At 47.7% G+C, this 16059-nt stretch overlaps 1 protein-coding gene across 4 annotated transcripts in view; it reads right to left on the bottom strand.

Moving 5' to 3' along the window:
- DSCAML1 (DS cell adhesion molecule like 1) overlaps positions 1 to 16059 on the bottom strand; it is an 87874-nt gene that overhangs the window by 20377 nt on the left and 51438 nt on the right. For all 4 annotated transcript variants that reach the window (XM_087939251.1, XM_087939253.1, XM_087939252.1 and 1 more), the window contains exons 9-14: positions 14390 to 14668; positions 11741 to 11860; positions 11353 to 11529; positions 4572 to 4771; positions 4231 to 4327; positions 3153 to 3281 (exon numbers count right to left, since the gene is read on the bottom strand). In XM_087939251.1, coding sequence (XP_087795377.1) covers positions 3153 to 3281; positions 4231 to 4327; positions 4572 to 4771; positions 11353 to 11529; positions 11741 to 11860; positions 14390 to 14668 — 1002 coding nt within the window. The remainder of the gene's footprint in view (positions 1 to 3152; positions 3282 to 4230; positions 4328 to 4571; positions 4772 to 11352; positions 11530 to 11740; positions 11861 to 14389; positions 14669 to 16059) is intronic.

Genomic DNA, 16059 nt, shown 5'->3' with positions numbered 1-16059 from the left:
ATCGAAGTAATTGCAAGGGAATTTGGATTGGACAAATGTACCATGCTTACCATCAAATGGGGAAAAATAGTGAAAACTGAAGGAATAAAGAGGTCCTATGGATGTAAAATCAAGAATCTGGATGAAGACTACAAGTACCTGACCATCCTTCAAACTGACAACATCAACCACACTGAAGTAAAGAAGAAGGTTGAACATAAATAACTTCATTAGAATGAAGAAGATCTAAAAGTCCAAACTCAGTGGAAAAAATACTGTCAAGGCAATTAACATCTGGGTAATTCCTGTCATTAGATACACAGCTGGAATAGCAGACTGGACTCAAGCAGAACTAAAGTTAAGCCCTGGATAGAAAGGCCAGAAAAATAATGGCAATGAATCGTGCCCTTTGTTCACACTAGTATTGACAGAATTTCCCTTCCAAGGAAAATAAGTGGAATGTTGCAAATATACCAAAAGGCTGAAGAAGAAGAAAAAAGGGCATTGGAAAAATCTCTGAAGGACAGTGAAGAAGATGCACTGAAACGAGGATACCAGGGAGGCTTACCAAGTACTAGCGAGACCAGACTGATCTACAATGGACCAAAAAGAAGAATGGAAAAGAGGCATGGAAAGACAAAGCACCATGTGGCCGGTACATTAAAAAAATAGTAGGCAAAACAAGTGACAATGCGACAATGACTAAGAGCATGGAAGTTGAAGAAAGAGACAGAGGCTGCACAAGCCTTAAGAACTAAAGTATACCGAGCCAGAATTGAGAACACAGCAACAGGTAGCAAGTGCCACCTATGCAAAGAAGCTGAAGAAACAGTGGACCACCTGGTTAGCTGTTGCAAGAAGATTGTGCAGACTGATTACTGATTACCATGGCATGACAAAACAGCAACACTGGTGCATTAGAAGATTTGCAAGTAATGTCCTTTGCCTGCAAACAAGAACTGGTGGGACCACAAAATAAAGTAATAAAAAATGAAGTGGCTAAAGTGCTCTGGAACTTTAGAATTCAAACAGACAGGCATCTGATGCACAACACGCCAGACTTAACAATTGTCCATAAGAAAGACACAAACCATCTAGACAGCGGATGTGACAGTACCTGGAGACAGCAGAAGAGAAGAGAAAGAACTGGGAAGATAACAAAATACAAAGACCTGCAAATAGAAATGAAATAACTGTGGCAAACAAAAGCAAAGATGATATCAGTAGGCCTTGGGTGCAATCCCAAAACATCTGGAGCACCACTTGAATACCATGGGCATTGACAAATTCACCATCAGTCAATTGCAGGAGGCAGCTTTACTCGGAACAGCTGACATCCTGTCATGATATCCATAATACCATCAAACATCCACTTCGGCCTATCCCAGATCCTTGCGAAAAACCAGACAGGTGGATAAAAATGGCAAATCCAATCTGAATATCTGATTGACTGTGTGAAGAATGATAAATAAATAATAAAATGGTTTTTACAACATGTAAAGCTAAAAGTTTCCCTGTCCAGTCGTGTCTAGCTCTAGGGCATGGTGCTCATCTCTGTTTCTTGGCCGGGGAAGCCAGAGATGTCCAAAGAATTTTTCTTGGTCATATGGCCAGCATGGCTATACACCAAAGATGCACAGAACTCTCTTACCTTCCCGCCAAACTGGTACCTATTAATCTACTTGCATTTGCATGCTTTGAAACTGCTAGGTGAGCAGCAATGGAGCTCACCCCATCGCACGGCATTTAGATCTCGAACCCAGACTATCAGGTTTCCATCTGGCAAGCTCAGTGTCTTTAACCCCTGAGCAATCGTGCCCCCTTTTTCAACATGGAAGGAACAAGAAAAAAGTCAAGGAAATGATCAGTTCACTAATGGGAGAAGGCAAGGAAGTGATGGATAACAGGGAGAAAATGGAACTGTCTAATCCATTTTTGCCTCGGTCTTCCCACCTATCAAAAGCAGTAGATTAGATGGAAGAGTAGGAATACATGTCAAAATAGGCAAGAAAATGGCCAGACATAACCTATGCAATATGCATGAGTTCAAATCGCCAGGCCAGAGAGGTTGCATCCCAGAGTTCTGAAGAAGCTGGCAGAAGCACTGAACAAAATCTTTCAAAGCTCCCGGAGAACCAAGGAACTGCTGGGGGGTGGGGGTGGGGGCTGGAAAAGAGCTCATGTAGTTCCAATCTTCAAAAAGATGGTAGGGGGAGTGAATCTAGGAAACTAGAGGCCAATCAGCCTGACAATAATAGCTGGGGAAATCTTGGAAAAAGATAATCAAGCAGTGGATCTGCGAAAACCTAGAAATGAGTCAAGTGATTACTAGAAGCCAACATGGGCTTCTTAAGAACAGATCGTGCCAGTCGTTATTTCCTTCTTTGACAAAGTGACTAAATTAGTGAATCAGGGAAATGCTATGGAGGTGGTTTACTTAGGCCAGTAAGGCATTTAACCAAAAAAAGAAAAAAAATGGGAAAGACAGCATCCCCAGCAGGTGGACTCATAACAAGCTGACCAACCGCCCTCCATAGGGAGTCCTCAATGGAACCGCCTCTCCAAGGACCTGCAACGCTGAAGTGTGACTTCTCGCACCCAAGCCCCATTTTTCCTGGCACTGCATTCCGCAGCATCGTTTGAGGCCAATCAAGCCAACATTCTGTTCAAGTTGAATTTCTCCCATTTTCTCAGAACAGAAAATGTCCTTGACTTATGACCACAACTGAGCTCAGAATTTCTATTGATCAGTGAAACATTTATTAAGTGACTTTTGACTCATTTTACAACCTTCCTTGCCAGATTTGTTAAGTTAATAACATGGTTGTTAAATGAATTTGGCTTCGTCATTGACTTTGCTTGTCAGAATGTCAGCAAAAGTGACCACAAGACCCCGGGGCCACTGCAACTCTCATGAATACATGCCAGTTGCCAAGCATTTGAATTCTGATCAGAGGACTGCCATGGCCAAAAGTGTGAAAAACGGTCATGCATCCCTTTTTTTCAGTGCCGTTGTAACTTGGAATGTTTGCTAAAATGAATTGTTGTAAGTCAATTTGTTGTAAGACCACCTGTAGTGATAATTAACACATATCTTTTTTTAAATGCATGGATCTTAAGCAAGGGGTTTCCCAATTCCTCTTTCCACTCAGAATGTCATTAGTTCTGCTCACCAGACTTATTCTTGTACTCAATATCAAAACCCGTGATGATGCTGTTGCCATCAAACCTCTGAGTCCATCGTAAGTTCATACTCCGGGCTTTCACTTCTCGGATCTCCAGTTCTGGAGGGTCTGGTGGCTCTGGGGAGGGGTAGAGGGGCAGAAGTAAGGAATAGGAAATGCCACCCACCCCCATGCACCACACACAAGCAGGCAAGGAACTTTTACACCAGATCCCCAGCCTCTGACCCAGACAATGCCAGAGCTGGGAAAGTTAGCAAGAAGGGTAGAGGTGCCACGAAGGACTTCCACATGCAGGAGGTTTTCTTGAAAATGCAGGTAAAAACAGGTTAGCCTACTGAACAGTACATCAAAGAGTGAATAAACTGAAATTGCATATCCAGCCAATTGCACAAAATGTAAAAGCTGAGGAGAAAAAACCGTTTTGGAAGATCCACAGCCTGCTGGATGATGGATGCAGGATGGCCGGGACCATTGCTAAGCGCAGCTCCAAAGAGCCAGGTGCGGTCGCTGAACTCCATTTCCATGGCAGCTCAGTTCAACCAGGGAAACCTGCCTTGCCTCAGAAGCCCCGGCTAGTTCTCCCCAGACACAATGCAGAACTTGCTCAGAAATGATGGGAGCAGGAGACCAGCAGCTCCCCGTCTTCTGAAATCTGGGCTCTGTTTGTGTGTGTGTGGGGGGGGGGAAGCACCCTTCCACCTCCACTTTGCATTCTAATTCCTTGAGAACATCTAGGTGCAGACAGAGGGATAAAATTTAGCTTAAAAGATCTCAACAGGGAATCAGACAGATTATTTTAATGATTTTAAATCCGTGTTCATGTCTTGCTTTTCTCAGGAAATTGTCCATTAAAAAATAGAAAATGAGCTGACTCCCTTCAGTTTTTATTGCTAATAGCAGCTTTACTAAAATGTGGTCAGTGTTCTGCAACCCTCAAAGCATCACTTGTCATAAACTGGGGATTAACCCAGCAGAAGCCATGCACCAAAGCCACCAGCAGTGTCTGAAAGGTCTCCACAAAAGGCATCACTGCATACATGCATACATGCCCGACAAAGGACAATACCTTGTACAGTAAGTTGAATAAGTCCTCGGTCTTCACCATAGGAATTGATTGCATGGCAGGAAAAAAAAACAGAGTCTCCTCGTTCGGCAGGCTTGAGCTGTGGAGAAGGCAACATCAGCTCAAAGCTCAGTGCCATTCCCTGAAAGATCTCTGGACAAAGCAGCCCGTTGGAGGTTCCAGCATCCAAGGAAAGCCTCACTCCCTGCTGCACCCAGGGGTGCTCCAAATCGCCAGGCTGGCTGTGCTGTCCCCCGCCACAAAAGGCCCACCAATCCCAGCACCTGAAGGGCCCATCTGCAGCCCTGCCCCACCCCCCTCAGCACGGCAGCCGTGCTTCTTACTTTGAGGGTTGAGATGACCTCGTCGCTATTATCCTTCGTAGCAATGGTGTATCGGACGTTTCGGTCGGGATCAATCACGGTGTCTCCTTTCTCCCAACGAATGATAATGGGTCGTTCCCCGCGAGCGGTGCAATTCAGCTCTTTAGCCTGGCCCTTGATGGCAATGGTGGTGTTGGGGTGGGAAGTGATCATAGCCGGGACTACCGAGAGAAGAGGAGAGGAGAGGAGAAGCAAGGTGTGGCTGGCAAGAGAGGAACCTCGAAGAAATGGGGTGGTGGATGCTTCAAAAATCCTTCCATTCTCTGTTCATGTCCATTTCTGACCAATGTAGTCAATTAACCAATTTCTATACTACCTTCAAAGTTATTTAATATAAAGCATAATTGAAATAAAGAAAAAGGAATTGAAATACAAATTGCTATAAATTAAAATAATCCTATGTGAAATATTTTCAGAGATATAAATATAGAGTTATGAGAGGGACAGAGCAGGGAAGGAAATACTTCAATACCAAAAATAAACCATTCACACTCCTAGACTTCAGAGAGTAATTAGGACTGCAGAAAAAACAATTACTACCAACCTGCTTTCAATCAAGAACCTGTATACTGCACGAGTCAAAAAGAGGGCTGTGAAAATATTTACGGACCCCTCACATCCCGGACATAAACTGTGTCAACTCCTTCCCTCAAAACGACACTATAGAGCACTGCACACTGGAACAACTAGACACAAGGACGTTTTTTTCCCCAAAAGCCATCATCACTCTGCTAAACAAATAATTCCCCCAACACTGTCCAACTATTTACAAAGTCTGCACTATTACTGTTAATCTTCTCATCACTCCTCATCATCCACCCCCTCCCACTTGTGACTGTATGACTGTAACTTTGTTGATTGTATCCTTATGATCTATATGGACTGTTTCCCAGTATAATTTGATGGCTTATTGTACCCTATCACTATTATTATTAAGTGTTGTACCTGATGATTCTTGACGAATGTATCTTTTCTTTTACATTGAGAGCAAATGTACCAAGACAAATTCCTTGTGTGTCCAATCACATTTATCCAATAAAAAGAATTCTAATTCTATAATGCAACCAAGGAAATCTGTTAAAGTTTCTGTTGCTTGTAATGTTTTCTTCTGAATCAGAACATCCAGGCAGGGAGAGGCAAGGTTATTTTTGTATTACTGTGCTGGTTAGACAGTATATAGTTAGTTGGGAATGGGAGCTGTTCCCTTAAGGGAATGCCTCATGGGAGATGTAGTTCATGACATGTGGTCACATCTGTAATCCTGGTTGGTCACTGAATTGACCTCTGGTTGGGTTGTGGAGAGCTTTGTTCATTCTTACTTGGACCCCAGCAACATGATGAAGTCTTTCTTTGCTGTATCATTACGGGACGAAGATAACTATCTTTTCACACCATGAAGACGACAATGCAAAGATTGGACATTAGATGAATCTCAACATAACTGTGAGTTATACCTTGAGGATGCCTGATATAATCCAATAAACAAACTTTGTATGGAAGTCTTTGCAGTGTTTAACTCCTTATTTTGAGAAGATAAATATTGCCTGAGATGAGACAAAAAGATAATTGATTTACTATAAAACAGTGAAATGATGGGTCCGATTTCCTCTTAAATTAGTAAAAAGAAGCTTGATTCTGATTTCCTTTTAACCAAGAATGAAGCTGAGTGAAATCCTTCTTTCAAGTAAGAATGAACAAAGCTCCCCTCCAACCCAACCAGAGGTCAATTCAGTGACCAATCAGGATTACAGATGTGACCACATGACATAAACTATATCTCCCATAGGCATTAACTACATTTCCCATGAGGCATTCCCTTAAGAGGACACTTCCCATTCCCAACTAACTATATATTGTCTAACCAGCACAATTACAGTGTAACTTCCTCAAAGGGGAAACTAAACTAAACAAGAAGCTCCTAAGAAACTTGAACCATGCAGCTGGAAGCTTAAAGATCTGGCGGCTGCAGCAGGACAGGCCCTGCCCTTTGGAGAAACAAAGCTCCCAGCCATCTCTTTTCGGTGCGGGAAAAGCACCTCCCCTCGAACCAAGAGTGCTTTGGGGCATGTCCGGATGTTTATCCACCCTTGCAACCCAGAGCTTAATCGGATGAGCAAAAAAGGTCTCTAAGTCACCCGGAGAGCTTTGTGGGTCACAAAGCCAGCCATGCTGAAGGCTTACGTTCACCGGATCTGCTGCTAGAGACAGCATCGAGAAAGGGGGGAGCAGTGGGGTGAGGTTTCACAAAAGAGAGGCTTGGCTTGAGGGGGGAAACAAAGATAAAAATCCCACCAAGGGGTCTCCTTTCGCTCCAGGAGCTCCAAAGGTGGTCAGCAGCTGCTAACATGAAAGTTGTGGCCAGCCCTTAATTGGGCAATTGTCCTGTGTTTCCAGCTTTGGTCAAAGGGGACCTTTCCACCCTTTGGTCGTTTTGATCCCATAGACCTTAGGGAAGCAGAGGGATTTCTGTGGCTTTCTTGAGCTGCGATTGACAGAGTCCCAGAGCTTCTGTGCAGGGCAGAATCCGCTGAGCTGAGCCAGCAAAACAGTCAACCTGCAGCAACTGTTCACAGCCTCTGAATGGAAGCGGGGAAGAATTGGCAGAAGCCAAGGCAAGGCCATCTCCAAATTAAACAGCAACAACAACAACAAAAGCCATACAGACAGGCAGAAGCAGGTAGAATCGTCAGAGCCTAGCAGAGCATGGGGGGTGGAAGGTGAGATGCAACGACCTGCTTTTTGAGTGAGAGGGAGGGGGAGGGAGAGGGAGGGAGGGAGGGAGAGAGAGAGCGGGGGGGGGATGGATGTCAGGGCACAGGAAACCAAGCAGGCAGCCAAAATCTGTGTTTGCAGAGTAGAAGGAGGGAGGGATGGGCTGCTGGACGGCCGAGTCGAAGGGCTTGAGAGCAGCATTCGCCTTCCCCCTTTTCTGAACTTTGCCCTCCGTTGTTCTTGCATGGGCTGCTTCGCCTGCCAGCTGCTTGCGCCAAGGCTCCCCCGCCCCACTCCTCAGCTTCCACAGCATCTTAGCCTGCCCATTAAACTTCAGAGAAGATCCCAGCAGAAGCCATAGCCTCTTGCTCACCACAGGGGCAGTTGCCACCAAGTCAGGCGAATGCACGCTATCCCCTCCTCTTCTTCCTAATCCAAAAATGGTGGGGGGAGGGAATGCTGCGTATGCAACCAGGCTGGCTCAGGGGGCAGAGATTAAAGAAAGGCCCAGCTTACACAAAGAGTGCGGTAATATATGGTAATGACAATCAGCAAAGGCAACACACACAGTTCTAATGGGACACTGGGGGGTTTAATGAGCTACAGCTTCTCCGCTTTCCATGGCAATCTAATTCAATTAGCAGCTGGGAAAAGGCTTTCAGTTTGCTCCCATCGGCAGCATGTGGACAGGACCAAGGGTGGACTGTGATGCCACATCGCCACACAAACCATTTTGCTGCAGGACTGGAGTGCCCCATAACCCTCTGGCTGAAGGGGGTGGGGACGACAACAGCAGGCAAGGGCAAGCCAAAGAATGGTGTGCATTTAATGCTGGCCATTCACTCGGGAAAGTGCCCACTTGGGCAATTTAGCAGAACAGAAACTAGGAACGGTTTTGCTGGGCAGATGGCACGAAAACCAGCCCTCCCCTAAAGGGCTCGATGAGTCCAGAGAGAGTGAGAAGGGGCAGAGGTAAGAAAGGGAAGAAAACCGACTCGGGAGGGTGACTTGGAGCCCAGCCTGGGGGACAAGTGGCAACCAGCAAGGGGATCCCCTCAGGTATGCCTACCGGCCAGTCACTAGCCCAGTTAAGATGCCAGTCTTGTTTGCCACACTTTCCACGAATGACGTGGGCCTTCCCAAATGGAAGACCGCTGTGCTGATAACTCCAATGGTTAACCATGAAGGGTCATCTTTTTGGAGCGTGGGTTTTAGTGAAAGCATTAACAGCTCTTGCTCACAATCACCCATGCCTTAGTCATCTCTCGTTTGGATTACTGCAGTGTGCTCTACATAGGGCTGCCCCTGAAGATCATCCAGAAGCTGCAGCTGGTCCACACTGCATGTGCGGTTTTGGGCACCAGGGCTGGTTACTTGTTGAACCCACTCTCTCTGAGAGGATCGCCCCCTCTTAGGTTAGGTAGGGTCCCCTCCCTTAAACGTTGCCACCGGATGGGAGCTCAAAGACTGCTTTCTCAGTGACCAACCCGGGCGTTTAGAAGAGGCTCCCACGGGAGACCAGTGGGACCCTTTTAGCCTTTTGGGAGACGTGAAGACCAGTTCTTTCCTCAAGCACCAAACTACGGTATGGGAAGTTGGACCTGGCGCTCCAGAGGGAGGGTACTTTCTAAATGGTATTTTATGGATTATTGTGAACAGCTTAGGCTGATTTTATGAGATAGGCAGCCTCTAAATGCCTATGCATTTTAGATAAATTAAGAACCCACAGGCCTCAAATTTTGGCTTGGTTACTACGGTAGATGCAAACCCTTTGAACTGAGCTCCCAACCAGCAGCTTCACAAAGCAGAAAATTATGCCCATGCTCCAAAACTCCCATGCTGATCTTAAGAGGCCCCCAATATCCCAGAGAAATACCTGGAGCTGGGAAAGCAAAAAGAAGCAACCCATCCTCTCATGTGCCCATTGCCCATCGATGCCTCTTCAAAGCCATCTAGGACCTGGAATGGTTGCCAGGGCCACTTCTGGTTAAACTCATCCTTGACTCCCCAGAAACTGTTTTCCTATGCAAAATGGGCCCTGGGGCCGCCGTCTTCTAAGTCATACCAGATGAGGAGACAGCAGGGAGGCCCTGAAGGTCATCCAGTAGATTTGAAGAATGGGAAAGTCGGGTTAAGAAAAAAGGACCTTTTCAGAAGACACGCAAAGCTGTTGAATTCCCTGCCAGGAGCAAGGCTGGTCCCAGACTCCTGCCGGAACGCTGTTTGGTACTTGAGAAGGGAGCACTAGCGCAGCACAGCCAAGAGGAAGGCAGACATTGAGTCTGCCCACCAGCCCTTCATCGTGAAAGAGTAGACCACAGGCACGCCTTTGGAGGCCTGCACTCCCGCCGCCCCATCTGCTCCATCTCCCCCGAAGAAGCAAACCCTGCCAAAGGCCAACACCCAACCGCCAAGCAAAGCCTCTTCTCCTTTCAGGCTCTTCCTTTTGGTGTCTCGTGAGCAAGTTGCAGGCAAGAGGCTGTTTTCATTTGGTAGCCTGAAACAAGACAAGCTACACTGGGAATTGTCAGTGTTTGGGGTATGCCCCGCCCCGCCCAGTCCCACTAGAGCAGAGCAGCAAACAAAATAGGGAAGAGAGCCAGAGCCAACGTGGGGATGGTCTTAAGTGCAAGCTCTGTGATGTTAATTTGATTGCACCCTTTTCAGCTTCTTGTCCACCCTGATTAGCTGCATTTCACCTGAAGCATGAGATTAATTTAAAATGCATGAAAGCAATCAGTAAGGCTTAGACAGTGAGGCCACCTCTCTGGCCTTCATGCACCTGCTGACTCTAAGGAGCAAGTGAGCAACGGCTTCCAAATGGGCAAAGGCCCTGATAGGGGCTGGGGACAGCCCCCCGCCACTCCCGGTCTGGCTGTCAGTGCCAAGAGCGTGGCACAAGTAGAGCATAAGGACCCAAGAGGGGGATTTCGTAAGCTATAATCACCTCAGGGGGAAGGTCTTCCCACAGCCATCAGAATAAGGACTGACAAGTGGAGAAAATAATTAGCCTCATGCAAACCCCGTGTAAAGCAAGGGATAAAAAGAGGGATTCGGTCCCCCCAGGGTGCTTCCTCTGGGGGCAAGGCAGGGGAAGATCCCCCCCCCCAATGCTTCCCATGTCTTTCCACCCACCTACCCCAAACTGTTCTGGGCTTCTCTGTGGAATGCCTGCCATTGGGGACGGCTGTCTTGCCTCCTCTCACCGTCAGCGGAGGGCCTGCTTTTCTTAAAGTCAAAGGCGTGTGTCGCCCGAGAACTTCCTTGCCTACTGGCTTCCAGGACTGCAAGGGAAGGGTTAGAAGGGAACCTGGCTGAGCAACGGAAGGGCCAATCTGATCAGAGATCACCTGGGCGAGAATCTCCACCAATGGAACGGATCCATCTTGGTTCAGATTCAGGGCTGCCACAGTGGGGGATGGGCAAGCTGTGGGAACGGGAGAGTAGAGAAAGGGAGGACAGGCACAACAACATTCTTTCGCCAGAGATCAAGGACGAATTGCTGGAGTGTGGTGGGGAGTGACTGCACTTGGCGGGAGTTCAGAGTTGAGGTAGATTGGAGAGTGTGAACCGGGAGTCATAAAAAGGGGCAGAGTGTAAGTTTTAGTGTGGAAGAGGGAAAACGTGGGAATTCAGATTCAGGTTTTCGCCAAATGTGCCAACAACACTTCTCTAGTGAATTCTTACTTCGATGGACTTTGTCTCTGAGTTTTGAATCGGGATGGACAGTTTAGTTGGAACGCTGACATAAGACCTTGATCAGAGGGGCTGCCAGAATCCGATAGATTAATTAACAGAGTTGGAAAGGACCTTGTAGGTCATCTAGTCCAAACCCACCCACCCCCAAATAACCTTGCAAATGGTGCAAAGGAGGGACACCAAGCTAACAACTTTTATATTCGGAATGGGGGCTAATAGATGCACAAAGCAGCCAGGAGTGGCCCCATTCCACGAACAAAAGCAGTCTCTTGGTTGCCCACAAAAAGTGTCCCTTAAACAAACTGTGCTGTGACTGAGAGAAGTCACTCACTCTTCACGGTGAGGAACATGGACTTGCTGATGTCTGTCCCAACTCCGTTGCTGGCCTGGCACAGGTAATAGCCGATGTCTTCTTCTAAAACGTGCCGGATGAGCAGCGAACTGTTTGGCAGGATCTGGATGCGGCCTGTCAGGGGGACAGAGTGGTACTGCTGGGGGTTCCCACTGCCTGGAAAAAAACGACAACGAGAAAAAGCCCTTAAATGATTGGGAAAAGAGGGGAGCCGCCAGCCGGAGCAAGCCACCACCCACCAGGCCATCTCTGGTGCTCTTCTCAATGCTGGCCTGTCTTTTTCCAGCTGTGGACCAGGGGCCCTGCTCCACACACTTTGAGGGCATCGCCCCCTCCTCTGCAACTCCAAAGGAAAAATCTCGCATACCTTTAGCATGTTTCCACATGACTTTGGGAGGGGGATACCCATCCACCGAACAGTTCAAGACCCCAGCTTTGCCATAGATCCCATCCTGATTGTTGGGCTGGACCACAAAACGAGGAGGCACTGTGGGACAAGGGAGCAGGTGAGGAACAGCACAGGGACGTACCCAAAGCCTCCCTTCGCTCGTGGGGCCTTGACTGCCAATTCCTTTCATGCCAATATTCCCAGCCCATCGCCTTCCCTTATCTGTCTTAACACCTCAAAAATGCCAGGCCTGAAGAAACACTGAAGACTCCTCTCATGAGCCCCGCTCCCCACCTCCCATTTGCAGCCACCTTTTACAGAATAACAAAGTTGGAAGGGACCTCAGAGGTCTTCTAGTCCAACCCCTTGCTCAACCTATATGATTCTGAAGAAATGGCTGTCCAATCTCTGGGCAACCACAGTTAGAACAGAGAACACCTGCTCCCATCAGGTGACAGGCACAGGCCTGCCTCTGGAGAAAAGGTCTTTTCTTTTCCTTCGGCAGATGTGTGGGGTGGGGGAACTGCCAAGGTGCTGCAGATGCCGAATTAGTTCCAAGGCCAGCAGTGCCATACAGAGCAGGGCTGCCATTCAGTTCACCAGTTTTGCTACCTTGTTTCTTTCTCTATTAGAAGCATAACACGTAGAAGGAAAATGTGGAAATCCCAAACACCCTAAGCATTGAAGAAGGCCTTTTACAGCAGATGTGTCTCTTGGTTCTAATGGCTCAACCGGAATAACTCTGGGGCCTTCCCCTGAGGGTTTGGTGGACAGTCTGCCACCGGCCGCAGGCTGGAAGGAGCAGTGATAGCAACCCAGGAGGTGGCTTGGGTTTGGGTTCATCGGGGTGGGTGGCGGGGTGGCTCCCTTGGCCTTGTTGTGTGCCCTCCCTTCAAAAGGCCATAGCTGCGCCCAACAGTCCTGGACATCCAAACTCCAACCTGCCTTTATAGAGAAGTTGGTGGGAAAGGCAGTCAGGCCTCAGCTTCAGAGGTCCCCAGCAGAAGCAGATTTTCTCAACCTGTTTCAGTCGGTAGGTATATAAGGCCAGGATTTAGTTACTTTGGTTGGATGACCTTTGGTAGAGCTAGGCACATGGTAGGATGTATGTAGGACTCTCAAGAAGCAGGTCCAGAGGTCTTTTGCATAGGTACATGTGGTGCGCACGTTATGCCCTTCCCTGGAGTGGGAGGCTCTTCCAGGACTCACTCAACTCCTGGTCACCTCACAATTGAATTACTCTCATTCTCCCCATGCTACAGGGCGCTGCCCTCGAAAGCCTTGTAGGAGCTGCAGTCGATCCATGAGCAGTCATGGGAGCATTGCTTGGTGCTCATGGGACCCTCTCTGTTCCACCGTCTGCACTGATTGCCAACTGGCTTCCTGGTGCAATGCAAGGGGCTGGTAGAGACTTTTGAAGCCTTCGTGGCACAGGGCTGGCTGCTCTCCGCTTGTTTCTGCCCATCTGGGCTGTTCAAGCAGAGCAGGTTCCCTCCAGATGCCATCTATCCAGCAATGTCACGTTGCAGCACCCAGGAGGTGCACCCACTTGGTTGCAGCACCTGCCCTCTGGGATGATATTCCACTTCCTCGCAAGACGTGTACAGCTCCCATCCTCAGGATGTTCGAGACAGTATTTTAAAACTGATTGTCTTGGGCCTTGGGATAGGGTAGGTGTGGAGTTTAGTTTAGCTTTGTTCTGGTTGGCATTTTTATTTATTTATTTATTTCATTAATCTCTTGTATGTAAGCCACCCAGAGTTGTTAAGAAATCTGACAACTTCAAAACTGGATTAAATAAATGATTAAGCAAATCCTGCTTCCCAAAGTGGCTGACTGGAAGCACCACCACCCCAGCCATTTTCTAAAGCCCCTTGTAGTCTTTCTAAGTCTCTTGTCCACGTATCATTGTAGCTGCCCTTCTAGGCACTTCTGTTCCTCTGACCCACTCGGTCGCACCAAGTCCTGTTCCTTTGTTCTGAGTCCACTAGAGCTGGGCCATCTGAAATCCTAACCCTTTGCTGAGTTCATCAAGCAACTTCTTCCATGGCCTCCTGGTAATATATGGCAGATGATGCCAAGCTTGGGCCAGTGGCCTCTTCTATCCAGTGTCAACCCTGAAGCTGGCCGGACCGAAGCCATTTTGTCTGCTTCAGGGTTGCCACCCAGGAGCTGAGGGTCAGGGAGGGAGGGTTTGAGTTAGAGGGAATTTTGTAGCCAAAACAAAGTACTTCCTCTTGGGAACCAAGGACATTATCACACCTGGTCAGAAGGAGGCGGAGTGATGCCACCTGGTTGTTGGATTGCATGGTGATTTGACCATGTAACTGATTGTTTTGAGAAAGTAGAAAATCTTTTACTTTTAATAAGACGAAAACCGTTGGAGTTTTCATAGTCGATTTTCACCAGATATGTGCCAATATATTTCCAATAAAAGGGTTTTTTTTTGCAAACCTCAATTGCCTCGGAGTCTGGCTTGCATTGGATTTATTATTTGGAACCCTGACATCCAGATCATCATCTGGGAAGGAGCCCAGCCCCTTCCTGGGCAGCTCCTGGTAAGCCAGCCGGGACCACCATGGGAACCATCGGGGGCTTTTCCCCACCAAAGCCCAGTAGGCGCCTTACCTCGCACAATCAACTGCCGCTCTCGGCTAATGGTGGCAGCGGCATTGCTGGCGATGCAGGTGTAGTTGCCGTTGTGTTTCAGGGAGACGCTGGAGATCTGCAAGGAGCTCATGAACTCCTTGCTCTCAATGGTGATGCCGGAGCCTGAGACAATCACCTGCCCGTCCTTCCTCCACGTGATGCGGATCGGCATATCTCCTGAAGAGACCACGCAGGGAATGTACAGAAGCTGTCCAATGGAGGCCGGAGGGAACTCAAAGGGCTGGATCAGAGGAGGGACTGCCAAAGAGAGGAAAACATGTTGGGCACCACGGAGTCCTGGAGGTTGGGAAAGCAGGAAGCCCCCCCAGGGAATGAGCCCATGGCTCGAGGGGAGGCCTGTTCAGGCAATGGAGAGAGATTCTGCACAGTAGCTCTGGGGCACCAAGGGAACTCTCAGTCACAAGTTCAGGCTCTCTTTTCATGGCAAGTCTTACCTATTTTGCAAGACAGTTGCAAGCCCTTATGGGTAGACTTGGCACACTCGAGTTTGGTGAACAGCAGATTTGAAAACAAGCAAGAATACAGCCTGAAGATGGATGGGTAGCAGATAATTCTCTGCTGTGGAGAAATCCCTGCCTGCCTGTTAGAATAGACAGGACTTACAGGAACACACCTTTTACTGCAGGGATGGGTAACCAACAGAAAGGAAAACTCCCACATTGAGAACGTGGCTAGAAACTATCATGCATTATAGCACAAGCACAAGAGAAAGAAAGCTAGAACCCAAGAAGCAAGGTTACTTACTAGAATCCTTGTATAAATCCATTTTCCTAATAAATCTTATTAACCTAAGCTACTTTGCTAATCTTCCGCAGCCCTGATTGTGGCTAGGAAGATCTGATAACCTCTTAGATCCAAATTGTTTTCTGGGATTTTCAGAAAATATCTTGCACCAAAACTGTTGTTTCTCTCTAATCTTCTCTGCGACTATTGATGCAATTGTTCCCCAGTGCCCTTTCCCTGCTGAGGTCCCTTGCTCTTCCCAAGGAGCCCATGGCGATGAAAGGGTGGACAAAGGGCTAGAGAGAACCTGACGGAAGATTCAGGATGAATTGGATGACAGTTCAACCCATTTCAAGGCCTATGGCAGCCTCACAAATCCCTCTGATCGTCACTGCTGGAAACAGTTTCCTACCATTTTGAGATGAGGAATTCATATCAATTAGCGGCAAGTCCTAAGACACATCACAGTCAAAACACACACAAAAACCTAACTACTCTCCCCAAACTGCCCCACAAGTTTGACATGGGCCCATATAATTTGCCACAGCACCCACAAAACATATGAAACACAGGGCTTTGTGAGCTTGTGGGCAAAAGAGGTTCATTCATTCATTTAAAAGATTTTGAATGAAGCTGACCATCTTCAGTGTAATAATGCTGGGTGTCTGGTTTCTACATGGTGAAGAACAGAGCTAGACCAACTTCCTCTAAGATGTAAGAGAAGTTTGGGCTCTCAACAGGGCCTCATCTCCTGCTTGGTGATACTCCACAAGCACGGGATCTCTCTCAGCTCCTGCTGGAGGAGCAGGGAGGAGGACTTTTGCACAGCTGCATCCTGTGCACCAATTGTGTCTCCTCCGGAATCAGGACACTTAGTCACTCTAGCTGCCTCCTGCTGAGTGATT

This window comes from Pseudonaja textilis, chromosome 9 (assembly GCF_049901715.1).
Source record: "Pseudonaja textilis isolate UNSWEBS1 chromosome 9, rPseTex1.2, whole genome shotgun sequence".
Lineage (NCBI taxonomy): Eukaryota > Metazoa > Chordata > Lepidosauria > Squamata > Elapidae > Pseudonaja > Pseudonaja textilis.
The sequence above is the reverse complement of the archived record's forward strand: the minus strand, read 5'-3'. Positions and strand labels throughout refer to the sequence as shown.